General features: G+C 51.9%; 2 protein-coding genes across 10 annotated transcripts in view; both read right to left on the minus strand.

Annotated features, from left to right (window-relative positions):
• Positions 1-7,778, minus strand: CYP26C1 (cytochrome P450 family 26 subfamily C member 1). The gene is made up of 6 exons (XM_074830058.1): positions 7,587-7,778; positions 7,286-7,510; positions 6,878-7,153; positions 5,033-5,188; positions 1,095-1,589; positions 1-812 (listed from the first exon to the last, which is right to left on the minus strand). The coding sequence occupies exons 1-6, from the start codon at positions 7,776-7,778 to the stop codon at positions 450-452; spliced, it is 1,707 nt and encodes a 568-aa protein (XP_074686159.1). The 3' UTR covers positions 1-449.
• Positions 7,779-8,615: 837 nt separating this feature from the next.
• Positions 8,616-15,413, minus strand: part of EXOC6 (exocyst complex component 6) — a 96,513-nt gene continuing 89,715 nt past the window's right edge. For 5 of the 9 annotated variants that reach the window (XM_074830942.1, XM_074830941.1, XM_074830945.1 and 2 more), the window contains 2 exons: positions 10,670-10,782; positions 8,616-9,729 (listed from right to left, as the gene is read on the minus strand). In XM_074830942.1, coding sequence (XP_074687043.1) covers positions 9,597-9,729; positions 10,670-10,782 — 246 coding nt within the window. In that variant the 3' untranslated portion in view covers positions 8,616-9,596. Of the gene's footprint in view, positions 9,730-10,194; positions 10,207-10,669; positions 10,783-15,413 lie in introns of all 9 variants that reach the window. The other 4 variants (XM_074830940.1, XM_074830947.1, XM_074830949.1 and 1 more) reach the window with 2 other exon arrangements.

Raw genomic sequence — 15,413 nt, forward strand, 5'->3', positions numbered from 1 at the left:
TAATCTTCCCTCTTCATACATCTAAAACGCTACAGTGTGCAGGATGTCTGTCCTGCCTCTCCTATAACACACCCACAGGAGATAACCCTGGGACAGAAAAGCTCTGGGAGCCTTAGCTGTTGGGCTGGGAGTTTTGCTCCCCATCCCCTGTGGCTGGAGACCTGTGTGGGGCAGGGGCAGGCTGAGCCTCCAAGGGGGTGCTCTGCCAGCAACTTCAGCAGGTTTTGTCCCCAGGCTGGGGCTGAGGCTCACCCCCATGCTGAGGAGCAGGACTCTGCAGGACCCCCTCTATACCGGTTTGCGCACCAAGAGGGGAAAAATAAAAAGATGTTTGGGGTTTTGCTCTGCAGCAACCCAGTGCCATACCCAGCCTGGGGCATCAGAGACCTGCCCTGTCAGCTGTGGAGGGCCATCGATGCCAGGGCTGAGGGGTACAGCATACCCCTGACTCAGGCCTTGCTGCCGTGGCTGGGCTGCAAGGGGTGGAAGTAGAGCTGCAGCCCATCGTCGATGGGGTGCACGATGGGCACGGTCTGCATGGCGGGGTAGCCAGGGGTGGCCAGCTCCCAGCGGGCTGTGCTGACCAGCTCAATGGCCAGCAACTTGAGGATAGCTTGTGCCAGCTCCTTGCCAATACAGCTCCGCGCTCCACCGCCGAAGGGGATGTAGTGGAAGCGGCCCACGGCCTCCGTCCGGGCAGCACTGAAGCGGTCTGGGTCGAAGCTGCTGGGGGGGCTCTGGTAGATGGCGGCTGTCTCATGTGTGTCACGGATGCTGTACATGACACTCCAGCCTTTGGGGATCTGGTAGCCCTGAGTGGGGAGAGAAGAGGGAAGGAGAGGAGCGTTACATACCTGTGCAGCCAGCTGTGCTAGTGGAGGGTGAGCAGAGGGTGCCTGGGGACAGCCCCACCACATTGCCCAACTGCTCTGCAGCTTCTTTTCTCCCCAGCCCAGCTGGGACCCACAGAGGTTGCTGGGTGCCACCTTCCCCTGAGCTACACTGCCAGGCACCACCACTGTGCCAGACACTGTGCTTGCAGGCTGTGGCAGGCAGCAGCTCCCTAGCAGTCCACTGGCATGCGGGGCACTTACATCCAGCTCGAAAGTCTGCAGCGCTGTCCTGTAGCCTCCGGAGACGGGGGGCAGCACCCGCAGCACCTCCTTAATCACACAGTCCAGGTAGCGCAGGCGGCTCAGCTTCTCCAGGCTGATGTCTGAGGGGCAGCAGCAGCTCTGCCCTGACAGTGCCCGGAGCTGGGGGCCAGCACAGGGGAGGGTGGGCTCCAGCGGGCCGCAGGGCTGGAGGCAACCTTCCTCCATGGAGCCCCGGGGCCGGCTCTGGTCCTCACAAGCATCTTTGGCTATGGGGCAGAGAAGTGGCTTCTCACTGTGCTTGCTCTGGGAGGTCAGGGTGTCTGGGCAGGGTCCTCCAGGGCAGCGCTTACACTGTTGGTACAGCTCGTGGGACATAAGCTCCTGCCGTATTTTTTCAATCACTGAGGGGTGCTTCAGTAGCAGGAGGATCAGAGAGGTGCTGGCACTAGCCGTGGTGAAAAAAGCAGCAAATATGAGCTCAATTGCTGACTCCTGGGACAGGAAGGAAGGTGACAAGTTTGAATGCCATTTTAAACTGGTTGTGATTCAGATTGTTTCCACCTTTTGCAGGTTTCGTCCCTGTGCAGAGGGCCCTGCCCCCCCCCCTCCCCGCTCTCCACAAACCTGCACCCACCCTGGGTTGGCAGGGACCGAAACAAGACACCCTTGTTCTTCCATTTCTGTGCAAACTGGACATCCACTTGCCAAGTGACTGATGCAGAAACACAACTGAGATGAGAACACATCACCTCCGAGTCAGCTCTTCTGAGTTTTCCTTCCAAGATTTACAAATTTTAAAGAAGTATTTTAACATGCATTTTAGCATACTGAGTTAAGTTCATTTCAAGCATTATGCTTTTTACCTTCATTTGCCAATTCCTCTTTGTGCCCAGCTTTTACCTTTCTGCCCAGCCAGGGGTTATGAGGCCGTAGGTTTATACATAAATCCTAGATGTGCTGGCAGCTAAAATGGGTTGCATTTGATCCATCTCCAGTTATAACTGACCATTTGCTTGTCTGGGAGGGGAGTCAAACCAACAGAGTCGAAAGCAGAAAGACCTCCCTGCTATAGCACGTCAGCCCAGGAGGTGCTGTAGCCGGCAGGGAGCTCTCCCGTACGGATGCGCACACCAGGCAAAGGATTTGCTTGCTTTTCAAGCTTAACAGCCTGAAGCACAGCAGTGTTCCTGATAGCTCCATAGCAGATGTGTCCATAACAAGTTAGGAGGTTAACCACCTCTGATGGACCACAGCACAGTCAAATCTGTAATATGTGCCTTGTCCCGGCTCACAGATCCTCACGGGACTGTCTGGAGGGTCTGTATGGCACAGCACACACCAGGTGGCTGTGGGCTCTTTGCAGCACCCTGTTATCAACTTTCGGAAATCGTAGCACTGGGCTGGGAGCGCTGAGGACAGAGGTCAGACCCAAAACCCACAGGAGAAGCCCGAGGGAGGAGCACAGGGAGCTGTCACCCTGGGAGGGGCTGGGACCTGGCTGGCACTACAGAGCACTAATCACTCCAGTCCAGGGGCAAAGCAGAGCAAAACCACCCAGGGAATCAGAGCAGTTTCCTTTCACACAGCTATGTGTCTGGAATTTAAATGGTTCTGACACAAATGGTTTCTGGAGAGGTAAAGTCAAAAACACAGGGAAGGATACTTGAAGCCTGAAGGTATCCGGAGCCAAGTCTGGTAAGGTCAAGGGTAATGTAACAGGGATTACTCTTTGCTACCATCCCCAGTGTCATATATTGACTGGACTAGAGGCTTTTGCCAAAGTGCAGCTCTCAAGGGCATCTTTCAGCTGAAATAAAACCTCTGAAATAACAGATCCCTGTCGACCCCTATCACACCTCCTGCAGGCGTTAGCAGGAATTTTTACATTCACAAGGTAGCAGACCCAGATGAAAAGAAATCTCTCAGTTCCACTACTTGCTATTAAAACTGAAGACATTTCAATACAATGCAAGGAACTTAGGGCAGGCTCTGCGATTTGAAATAATAGCCCTTATGACTCCGTGCATCAACCTCTGACAGTGCTGCTACTTAAGCTGTGACACTGAGCTGCTGATCTTCCCTCCCTTTTACAAGGCCAACATAACCGGTGACTGGGAGGCAGCATCTTCCCACAGTGTCGTCAATGTTGTCCCTGTGCTACAGCCCAACTCCCCGTCCAGAGAGGCAGGACTGGTGGCGTTACAGTTCTACCCATCCAGCCAGTGACAGCACTGTTATGTAGGATGGGTTTTTTTAATCCTTCCAAGGTTTTAAATGTTTTAAGACAGTACTTTTGGCAAAGTGATATCTTTTTAATGACCTTTACATTCCATGGGTCCTGCTGAGTTCATGGCAGCAATGCAAATCACAGTGTATTTAGGAAAGTTTCTGGGAAAACGGTCCTTCAAAATAATTTGAACAAAAAGCAAATTAGTAACTAGTGTGTGCCAGTGTTTGGAGTGTCTCTCAAAGTCAGACATATCGATGACTCTGAGACAGCTTTGGAATTTTTACCCAACTACACCACTTCACTGGATGAGAGCTCTACTACTGTTTTATTAGAGTGGAGACTATTGCCATAATTGCAATCACAGGCAGTTCGGTTTGCAAGTCATTTCGTTAAATACAGACAAGGTAGAAATTTTCTAACTGTAAAGGTACAGGACAGCATATGAATATACCATCATTGAATCAGCTAGCCTGAGGTCACTGCCATGTCACTCCACATTACATTTAATATCCCCTTATTCCTACTGTTAGTTTTCATTTGTTGTCAGAGACAGGGTCATGATGAGAGATCGGGTAATTGTTTGAGTGTAATATCCATGTGAATACTAACAGAAATTGATCAATCTTAATCGATCACATTTTGAGTCTGACAATTATTTAAAAAAATAATTATAAAACCCCCATTATATGAGAATAAATAATAATCATAATAAAATTACTTTAAGAATATATGCTAGTTCTAATTGTATCTAATAGTCACTGTAAAGTCTTTCAAATATTTTAGACTTAGAAATTTACACTTTTAAAAAATATTTATAGAACATCACTTTTTAGATAGTTTTTCTTAAATACCTAAATAAATGGTAAAACTATGTATGTTCAATACTTTCAAACTATATTTGGCTGCTGCACCTATGCAGAACTGCTTCAAAACTTGTAATATAAATACAGTACCATCTGTCATCCACTGACACCAAGTGACCCAGAGCTATGAATGATGCAGTACTAATGACAATTTTTTCCCAAGATCTTTTCCAAAAATACTCTTTACATTCAGTTGGTAGTTTTGGTTCAGTAAGGACTACTGGGTTCATCCCTAAGTCACAGTAATGCATCATGTTGCATCATAGCAATCCACAAGCTAGATGATGTAATTAATGATGAGGTGATAAGGAATGACCCAGAGACCATCATTCCATCCCTGGACCCATTTTGATGTATTGTCTCCAAGACTTCTGGGCTCGCAGCCCTGAGGACGTGATCTCCACACCGCACTATGCTAGATGCTGGGGGAGGTTTGTGGAACAGGCAACTAGCTCTAAATATTTCCAAGATAGTACCTTGGAGGTTACCAAGTGCAAACTGACATACAGAGCCTTAGTAAAGCCACGTAACCCTAACAGCACCCTAAGTCAGGCTGAAGCCCAGTGGCCATGAAGAGGAAAGGTAGAAGAGGCATTTAATCCCATTTTAAATACCAGCTCTCCGCTAATGCAAAGAGATACAATCCTACTGGAGCGTATGAGCATGCTGAGTCCAGGCTCTCTTGGTTGCGCTGGAGATGGTGTCCTCAGAGTTGGTAAGAGGAGGGCAGGAGACAGCAGCTGGTGGTGGGTCCCCACACAACCCTCCTCCTGCCCCTCAGCCCAGATCTCTCAAACAGCCACTGAGTCGGAGGGGACATTGCAAGTGGGGGTTCTCCTTACCTTTAGCTCCTGAATGGTGAGCTCTTTGCCATGCTCCTTGGCACTGTTTATTATGAAATCCAGAGCATCACTGTGATCTTCTGGGTTGTTTCTCTGCAGTTTTTCCTGTATAGCCTTCTCCATAAACTCATGTAGCATGTCCCGTGCTTTGATTCCCTGCAGGAGGCAGACACAGTTCAGGAGAGCCCGAGGAACCACCCCCCTCTCCAGAGAGACCGGGGGACCCCAAGTGTGGCAATCCTTAATCCCAGGATCTGTAATAGCAAGAACTGTTTAATCTGTTGCCCAGGCCCAGAGCCTTGTAAGAGGCAGCAGTTTGGGGAGAACTGCTGCAAATGCTGTTGCCTTGCTTTGTGAATCAAATACGACAAGTCCCAAGAAACACTCTGAGAGGAAAAGAGCAGTAAACGCACAGTACCAAGTCCAAAGGTGTCTGCGCCGAACAAACCCATGGTCTTGTGAGGTCCAAAAGAAGCTTGTCCAAAGGGACAAGAAGAGGTAACTTAATAAAACTGATTCCAAGAAGCAAGGAACATCTGACAGAGGAACAAATGAGTGGTTTTACCAGAGTATACTAATAAAGACACGTTAATCACACCAAGCTCATCTCCAGTTGTGTTGCACTCCTGTGCAGCAAAACATTTAGGAAGATCTCAGTGAGTCAAGTGATGATCAATTTCTTTGGAAAGCAGAGATGGATGGAGTCACAGAGTGTGGGGCTCTGTAGCAAGATGCCTCATGCAAAAGCCAGGACTAGAGATTTGGCATGAAAAATGGCCATGACCAGATGTATGGAAGAAGATACAAAGGCTGAGAGTTGAGTTGGGAAGGATTGGACAAAGGAAACAGGACAGTGAGCAAGGGAAAAGACAAGGGCACCTAAAGGCAAGTTGCAGAGGTTGGTTTGGGGCCAGACAGGCTGTAGCTGACCTGAGAGAAGGCAGGGAGGGATAGGATGGGGGGTGAAAGCTCACATTGGTGACAACCTGCAAGGGGGAACTGGACAAGGAAAACAAGAGCTTTGAATTGGTGGAGAAGAGCAGCAGGGAGGTTAGGGGAGAACTGGGACTGGCTGGGTAAGGCGATCCGGTGGGGCAGAGCTCACAGTGGAAATAAGAGATTGGACAAGACCTGGCTAAAAGGGGCAGGAGACTTGAGCTGTGGTAAAGGTGGAGAACCCAAACCCAGAGGAGGGGACACAGACTGAAATGGGAGAGGAGGGGTGGGACACAGGACGGATACCTAGAGCCAGAGTGTGGGGAGGCAGGCAAAGAGGGGCAGGACAGCAGGGAAGACACTGTGGGTTGGAAGACACAGAGATGACTGTCCCTCTGCCATGTTCCCCTCCAGGAGCCCTTGCTGTCTCTCTGCTGCTGGGTGACAAGGGACCAAGGACCATAAGAGGGTCTCAACTCCTCGGCCTGCCCTGAGGTGCACAGGGAGTGCTGACCTGAGGTGCCCTTTGTGCTCATGCCCACAGACCCCTCGACAGTGGGCTGACGTGAGTCCAGGTGGGATGAGATGGGACGGGATCAGACGTGATGGACTAACCGGAGCCAACACAGGCAACATATGGGGAGAGGTAGGAAAGGAGCCCCTTGCTGTACAGTGAGCTGGAGCCAGCACAGGGAGGTGATGGGAGCCAACCAGAAGCAGGTGAGAAGTGCAGAGAGAAAAGGAGATGGCTGGGGTGGCAAGACAGCAGGCCCTCAGCCCCGGAATGAGGTGCTGCAGACGTCCTGGCCCATCGGAAGTACCCCTTGGTGGGCCTGGGGACAAGGGGTCTGTGCTGCCAGGGCTCCGGCCCCTGCTCCCAGGCAGAGGGAGCGGGGCAGGCGGCAGTACCTTGCGCAGCCCGCTGAAGGGTATGTTGAGGGGCAGGGAGAAGAGGTTCTCCACCAGCTGTTCAAAAGTTTTGGCCAGGTCCTTGAACTGCTTTTCCTCCAGGCGGAGCCCCAGCAGAATCCGAGCTGCAATGCGGAAAGTTAAGGTTTTAGCGGAGGAATAAACTGCGATGGAGCCCGGCTCCATGCACCAGCCCCGCAGCTCCCAGCTCACAACCTTCTGGATCCGTGGCAGGTAGCTCTCCAGGGCAGCGCGGCTGAACACTCTGGCCAGGATCTAGGAGGAGAAGGGGGGGAACAGAGGCAGGTTGTTAAAGTGTGGGGGTGTCCCACGTGCCACTGAGGCCCAGGCCTGGGCAGGAGGTGCCGCCTAGGCTGCGTGCCCTGCCGGGGCGGCTGCCAGGCTCACCTTGCGGCGCTGGCGGTGCAGGTCACCGATGGAGCTGAGCAGGGTGTGGGAGCCCAGGATGATCTGGGTGCTCTGGGGCCACTGCGTGCTGACCAGCGTGTGCTCGCCCAGCAGGATCTTGCGGACGTTCTCAGCGCCCGTCACCCGCACCACCGGCCGGCCCAGCAGGTGGGTCTTGAAGACGTTTCCGTACCTCTCCCGCCGGGAGCTGTGGAAGCGGGAGCCCTGGGGACGAGCTGCGGGTCAGACCGGGGCTCCCGCCAACCCCTTCCCACCGCGTCCCCGTCCCCCTGCGCCTTACCTGGAGCAGCCAGTGCAGGGTCTCCCCGAAGAAGGGCCAGCCCATGGAGCCCCTGGGCAGGGGCAGGGCGCTGGCGCGGTCCCGGCTGAGGCTCCAGCGCAGCGCCCACAGGTGCCGGCACAGGGCGACCAGCAGCGCCGGGGCCAGCAGCGCCAGCGCCGCCGCTTCGGGCCAGGAGAGCCCCGCCGGCATCCTCCTCCCGGGCGGCGGCGGCGGTTCCCCGCCCCGGGGGCGCGGGCGGCTCGGGGGGCGGCCCCGGCGGCTGTCAAACGCCGAGGGGGGCCGCGCGCCCCGCGACTGCGCTGCCGGCGGCGGGCGCTCCGCGGCTGGCCCTGCCGGCTGCTGCCCGCCCGGCCCCGCTCGCCTCCTGCTGCCGGTTCGCCCCTCCGCCACATTTATATAGATATTGGCCACTTACGCCCGATCCACCTTCGGAGATGACGTATCCGCTGCATATGTAAGCAGCGCGGCCAAGTGCGGTGATTGGAGCGGGAGAACCGGGGAGAGCGACTGAGGGGCGCGGGGACGCGGCCAGGGCGAGCGGGGGCGGCCGGGGCAGCCCCCCCCGCCTCGGGGCCGGCGCCCCTCTCCCGCCCCCCCGACGGCCCGGCGCGGCCCGGCCCGGCCCGGCCCTGCCGGCCGCGGCGCCCCCCGCCCCGGCCAGCGCCTGCTCCGCGGCGGGACGGCTGCCCCGCGGCGCGGGGTGCCCCCTCTGCCCCGCGGGACCCCCTCCGGCGCCCCCTCGGGCCAGCCCTTCCCGCCGCCCGGGGAAGGCGGCGAGTCCGGCCGGGGAGCGTCCCAGCCCCGCTCCGCAGGCCCCGCCGCCCCCCGCCGCCCCGGACGGCGGCGGCAGCCGGGGAGGGTCCCGCAGCCCCCCGGCCCGCGCCCCGCCGTCGGGGCCGCCCGGGTCCCCGGCCCCCCGCCCGCCTGCCCCGGGGGTAAATCACCGAAGAGCCGGGACCGGTACAGGTCCCAGCGAAACCAGCTCTGAGGCGCCTTCCAGGGCGTGAAATTAAACAGGAATACGGCTGAGGTTTATATTACTGTATTTAGACCGTCAATAACTTAAAAATACAGCGAAAATGTACATTATTTTTACATGTTCCATTTGGTTCGTATTTGTTAGACATTCTCTTTGTGTCTAAAATAGCCAGGAGGGGACAGTGCAAAGAGACCGGCGGTGGGACGAAATGCTAATCGCTGGGATGGGTCTGGAAGCGCATACTGACAAACAGATGCGGCACGAAACCAGCAGTGGCAAATCTATTCCTTACTGCAACCTGGGGAAAAGAACCCGGGATCTTACAAAAGTACAGTTAGAAATAGTAACCCTGAGGAACAAAACCAAACCAAACCAAAATGTCACGTTATAAAGAACTCAAATGGTTATTTACATTCACAACCTCAAGATTAAACCCCTTTTGGAGAACAAAGCCTCTAAGCCCTAATGCTAAATAAATATCAAGTCTAGTTCTCAGGTAGTTTTCAAAGGTACTAAAAATCAGAAGATTTTTTCATACCTCCAGACTACAAAATCTGGTATACAAAATTATGTCCAATCACTTTAAGGCTAATATACATTTAATGCAGGAAAACGACAGGCGGCATCTCAATGCTTAAAAAACATTAAATTAGGATTCGTCCAGAAAACAGCAGCTAAGAGATCATTTCTCAGATAATTCCTACCCGGAGCAAAATTTTGGACACCATGTCTGCAGATATTTAAATAATGTATTTATAGTTCAGCTGTTCCATGTACAATACGATTGAGCTGGTTTTTATTGTACAGTCTCATTTTTCACCATTTGTTTACAATATACAAAATAGTATTCGATCCATTAAAAATACGTACAAAGAATTGTTTGCTGAAGACTCCGTGTACAAGCCATTTACTGCATTTTTCCTTTACTCAGTCAAACGAATGTCCTAGCTGATATCACTGTTTGCTTAGTAGAAATAGTGGCTAAGAAATACCTCTTGGCGTGATGAGATACCGTTGATTTAACAGGCCTATGTGTGCTGGGACATACCGTTCACTAAACTCCTAAGTTGCTTTACTACAGTCTCTATTAGCTTCTGCTTGTCACGATCATTCTTCCTGAACTGAGCAAAAATGTTGTTCTTTTTGCTCGAGTCTTTCATTCTGGAGAAATAAAAAAGCAAATGACACAGACGCGTTAGAAACATAACTTGCAAAGTCCGACTATTTGAAGAGGTTTACTTTTGTTCCTCTTTTGATCTTTCTGCTAATAAGAACTGAAAGATTACAAAAGTTGTTATCTGTGCATTCTTAAATTAAACTTCCACAATGTGGAACTCGTTTTAACAGATATTTCTTCACAAATCGCCCGTAAGTATTAAGCAAATATCACCTCGGCAGGAAACTGGCCCTACCAATTGCGTTAGGAGAGAAGCAAACCAGAAAACCCGTTAGTATCGTCTCCGTCCATGGGAAGTTCAGGCTCGGCGAACGGGCGTGTTGTGTTCACCGTCAAATTACCCGACATCGTTATTGCTGATCCCCCGTATCAACGGATTTAAAAACGAAATTAGGCAAAGGAAAGAAATCGAAGCACCAATACTTTGTAACAACATAGGCGATACGTACCCTCTGTGAACTCTGCAAAATACACATTCAGCGCAGGCAGGAGAGGAGAGGAAACACCGTTAGAAAACGCCTTTTAATCACGGCATATTTTGGTGCCGTTTTTCAAAGCAGTTGACGCTCGGCCGGCGGCGGCGCGCCCTGCCTTACCCTGCCCTCCCCAGCCCGCTCGCACCGGCTTTACCACGGCGATACCCCTCGCGTTTCCCTTCCCGGGAGCGACCGCTCGGGCGGCCGCCAGCGGCTCCCGGGGCCCCGGCACCGCCCGCGCCCCTGCGCGGCTCTCGGCACCGCCACGGCGACGCGCTGCCGCCGGGCTCCCGTCGCTCCCGGGGGGGCGGCCCCGGCCGCGGCCCCGCAGCCCCCCGGGGGTGCGGGGCTCGGAGCGCCGCGGTGCCCAGCCCTGCCCCGCGCCCGCCCCGCGCCCGCCCCGCGCCCGCCCGCACCCCCGCGCCGCCGGCCCCGGCCCCGCACTTACTTCTCCAGGAGCGTGAGGGCCGTGCTCGGACTGACCCGCAGGTACTTGGAGGTGGCCTGCCCGTAGTCGGCCAGGTAGGTGGACCAGTCCCACACCATGAAGAGGTCCAGGAGCTGGGGGGGAAGAGGCGGGTGAGGGAGCGCGGAGCGGCCCCGCGGGGAGGAGGCTCCCGCCCGGCCCGGGCCGGGCCCGGCCGCAGCCCCTCGCCGGCAGCCCGGCCGGCAGCTCCTTCACCTGCCCGTCCCTGCCTTCCTTAACGCCTCCTCGCCTCCCTCCGGGCGCTGGGAGGCGGCGGGGCAGGCTCGGCCCTAGCAGGGGATGCCAACGGCTTCACGCTTTGGTGTGTTCGGGAGCTTGCTTTACCGTGGGGAGCGAGAAGGGGATACTCGTGTCTGCTGCTGCTCACAGTAATTTAAACCAGAGGTTCAGGTAGTCTCAATTAAGTGAATTAAACAACCCCTGCTGCACTCTCCATGGTGACTGATCCCCGTGACTCAGCCCCGAGCCCTGGGCATACTTCTGGCCCAAACAAACGCCGAACACTTAAGCGGGGGAACACAAAGCCTCCAAGCGCAGTCCTGAGTCTGGCCGCGGTTTCGAATCGGGCCTTTGACTCACGACCCCGACGCTGCTGTTCAGCAAAACAGCCCGCTTTTAGGAGCGGACGCGATGCCTGACCTCCAGCAGCCAGCACCCTCGCAGCCCTCAAAGCCTAATTTCCCCTCTGCCATCGCGGGCGCAGGCCAGGCGCCGCCGGGCACCCTGCCCAGGCTGCCCGGAGCCACGGCACAGGCGGCCCCGCTCCATGGAGCCTTTCCCACGGCTACCTGCGGCCGGCCGCCCCGCTCCCATTGACGTCAGTGGCGGGGCACCCCCAGCTTCCCCCGCCTCTGATGCGGGCCTTGTCCTGCTGCTGAGGGCTAATGCGGGCTTGTTCTCAGGCTGTCCTGTGTTAGCCAAACCTACTGTTCGAATAAGCGTGGGGAACCATTAGCAACGCTTTGCCCTGGCTCGCAGCGCCCGTGGCTGCTCCGCTGAGCTGGGTCCTCAGCGTCACCCAGAGCCCCTGCTTGTCCGGAGGCCTTGCTACATCAGTAATGCTGGGAAGGTGGGGTGGAACAGGATTTTCTGTAACAAAACCACTTTGAGAAACATAACAGACTACTGCAAGTCATATAATTTTGCTATTTAAATAAAGAACCCTGTCCACTTCAAACATTTGCCAGCGGCCCCTGCCTCTTTGACTTCTGACTACGGAAGAGAAGGACTGCACCTCCTCGAGCCTTGCCTTATTCAAACTTCTCAGCCTGATAAAACATCGCAGGTCTCCACCAATGCACATCCCCCAAATTACAACACCAACTCAATTACAGAATAAAAGCATACACCTGGTCCTCATAGCGTCTCCAAATTTTTTCACTTCCTAACCCCTTTCTATATAGACACATAAAGTGTCTAATATAAATAAATTATTGTCTAATTAATTACTCCTTCCATATTTGTAGTATAGCCTTCTATGAATACATAGTAACATTTCCTGGCTTTATAACAGACCTCTGACACAGTTACTGCTCTGTTGTTCCAAAGTCCTCCAGGGACCATTACAAAACTCTGTGACATCTAGATTTTACATTTAGCTATCTCATATGGGTGAAAGGTATATAAAAAGCAAGGAGGCTATTTCATTCTCTGCTGACTACGTATCCATGATAGCTGCCAAGGTCAAATGCAAATGCTTCTTTCTCACAAAGCGCTTTCTCAGGATGGGCACCATCAATTCTACTGAGCTGAAGAGAACATGCCTTCAGTCACTAAGCAAATAGACTTGGGAAGGCTCTGATAACTCAGGAGTTAGTGCCATGTGTGAAACCCACAGTCTCAGTTGCTGCTGCATGTTACTATCCCTTCTTACTTCCTATGTTACAACAGTTGGTAGTGCTGAGTCCTCATAGAGGCTGTATGATATATTCAAAAGCATGATCAAAAGAGTGGAAAGATAGAAAAAGCAGATGCACAACACAAGCTGGGAGGATAAAGCTGGCAACCACAGGAACCCAAACTATATAATCTGGAGGCTTCGTGTTCCCTCTCTTACAGAAAAGCAAACAGAATGTATTAATAAATTATTGCTAATTACAATGCCACTTGTCACGGGCTCCACATGGGAGATGGTTCTTAAGAAAAGACCATGCCAATGCTCCTGCAGCAGTTTTGTTCAGTAAATCAACAGTGGAAGATTTAATTTCTTATCCCTATTGTAACATGGAAACTGAAGATTCTGGGTAAATCCTAAACAACCCTGAAGCTCTGTATGCTGTTAGCAACATGCAGCCCAAAGCCATTGACAACTGATACAATTACAGTGCTGACAAGTTCAAAGAAACTTTCCTGCCAATATCACATGAGCAGTTTTCATACCATACTTCCAGTGCTTGAATCAACCGCCTGATTGTGTCATGGCTCTGGGACATCTCATTGATAGTGACAGATGGGGTGGAAGATTACACCTCATTTGTCACCTGACTGGACACAGGTAGGCACGTAGGGCTCTAAACAGACCATGGACTCTATTGCTTTTCAACACAAGGTAAAACAATGTTCCAAGAGAACATGACGTGTATTCTGTACACTCCAAGACAGTCCCGGCTCTGAAGAGTGAACAACACTTTGAGAGACACTATTGGCAAGGGGGACATGTGGCAGGTAACATGAAGGACCAGGGACATGCAATCAAATGACACATGCCACTCAATCATAGCTCGCTTCCCTCCTTCTGAGCACGTGTTCAGGGGCTGCAGTGTGACAAACGTGCCCTGCTGCTGGAATAAACGCGACAGGGAGCTGCAGACACTGCTGGAGACCGGACTGCTCCAATTATGCATTGTGCATTTTGTCCCCCTCACAGCTGCAGTTCCGTGCTGTGGCATATTGCTGTACGTAATGGGCTTTGACAGCACGTACTGTACGCTGTGGGTGGGCAAGAGCTGCCTGGTGTGCAGCTCTTTGGATCTGTGTCCTGGCCATTCATATCACCTGCATCTGACTTGGCACTTGGCGGATGTACAGTCAATGCAGGCACTTTGCAAGGGGAGCAGGTTGGCGAGCAGCCAACGGCAGCAAGGACAGTCTAGCAGAAATGAGCTGCTGGTCCCAGGACCACCACATGTGTATGGGAAAACTTCAAGCCACCCATACAAAGCTTCCCTCAAGCACAACCCCAAATTCACCTTCAATTCTGCTGCTATGCTGCAGAGGAATTGGCCCCTACAGCCTGCTTCAACTTTTGCTACTCTGTCCTTTCTGATTTTCATGGTTTAGCCCCAGGTGGCAATGAAGGCCCACACCAGTAGGATGGGGGAGAGAAATGGAAAAGTGAGAAAACTTGTAAGTTGAGATAAAGACCATTTAATAGGTAAAGCAAAAGCCGTGTGCTTAAGCAAAGCAAAACGAGGAATTCATTCACCACTTCCCATGGGCAGGCAGGTGTTCAGCCACCTCTAGGAAAGCAGTTACTAGGGAAGATGAATGCCATCACTCTGAACGTCCTCCCACCTCCTTCTTCCCCCAGCTTTATCTGCTGAGCATGACATCATATGGTATGGGATATCCCTTTGGTCAGTTGGGGTCAGCTGTCCCAGCTGTGTCCCCTCCCAACTGCTTGTGCACCCCCAGCTTACTCGCTGGTGGGGTGGTGTGAGAGGCAGAAAAGGCCTTGACTCTGTGTAAGCACTGCTCAGCAGTTACTAAAACATCCCTGAATTATCAACACCGTTTCCAGTACAAATCCAAAACACAGCCCTATACTAGCTACTACAAAGAAAATTAACTTTATCCCAGCCAAAATCAGCATACTGACTTACACTGCCTTTTACTACAAAAATGCGTGCCTTATTTAAATGAAGCACTTGAATTCCTCTTCCTTGTATAGAAAGACCTCTATTAAAGTGGGACTGTCTTGGCCACAGGCCTATATCGGGAAGACAGCCCATCCATTCAAAGATACAGAAAAATATTTGGGCTACTTCACGTGATTTGAACATACTCTTGGAAAGACAAAGCTGTTAATGAGGCACCAGCCCACCTAATCCTTTGGTAGATGATTTTTATTTTAGTAGAGAATAAAGATATATTGAAACTTATACATAAAGATTATTGAAAATAAGAGAAGAACTTGGAAGATGCAAAAAGTCTGGTTTTTAATTCACGCAAACAGATAGCTACGTGAAATTCATCATGAAAATTTGTCTAACTCTTTAATAGAGGAGAAAAAAACCCCCAACTTTTCCCCTATATTTTTGCTGTATTTTTATTCACAGTAGATGCATATTAAAATGATTTTATAATGTGACGGGGACTAGGTGTGTGCAAAACCACAAGGAGAGGGAACAGCCTTTGGTAATGTTACCCAGTACTCAAGGTGAAGATATAATGGAAATACTTTGTGGATTTGGCTTGACATGCTGACATGACTCATACAACACAGATGTAATATAGGGGATATGTTAAGTTCCACTGAAATAAAAGGTGGCTGTAAATCTCTGCAGTTTTAAATACTGTGATTACTACTAATGTGGAAAAAGAAAAATTGTACCAAGAGCAAGTCTAATCGTAAAAGCGTTAATTTTGCCAAAAAGAGTATCAGCTACAATTAAAAAAAAAAAAAATCATTTAGGGGATTTAAGTTCAGGTGAGCTCACCCCACAGCTTCTCAGTTGTGAAGCATGAAGTATAGGAGAATTTGCTG

Source organism: Strix aluco, chromosome 7 (genome assembly GCF_031877795.1).
Source record: "Strix aluco isolate bStrAlu1 chromosome 7, bStrAlu1.hap1, whole genome shotgun sequence".
NCBI lineage: Eukaryota > Metazoa > Chordata > Aves > Strigiformes > Strigidae > Strix > Strix aluco.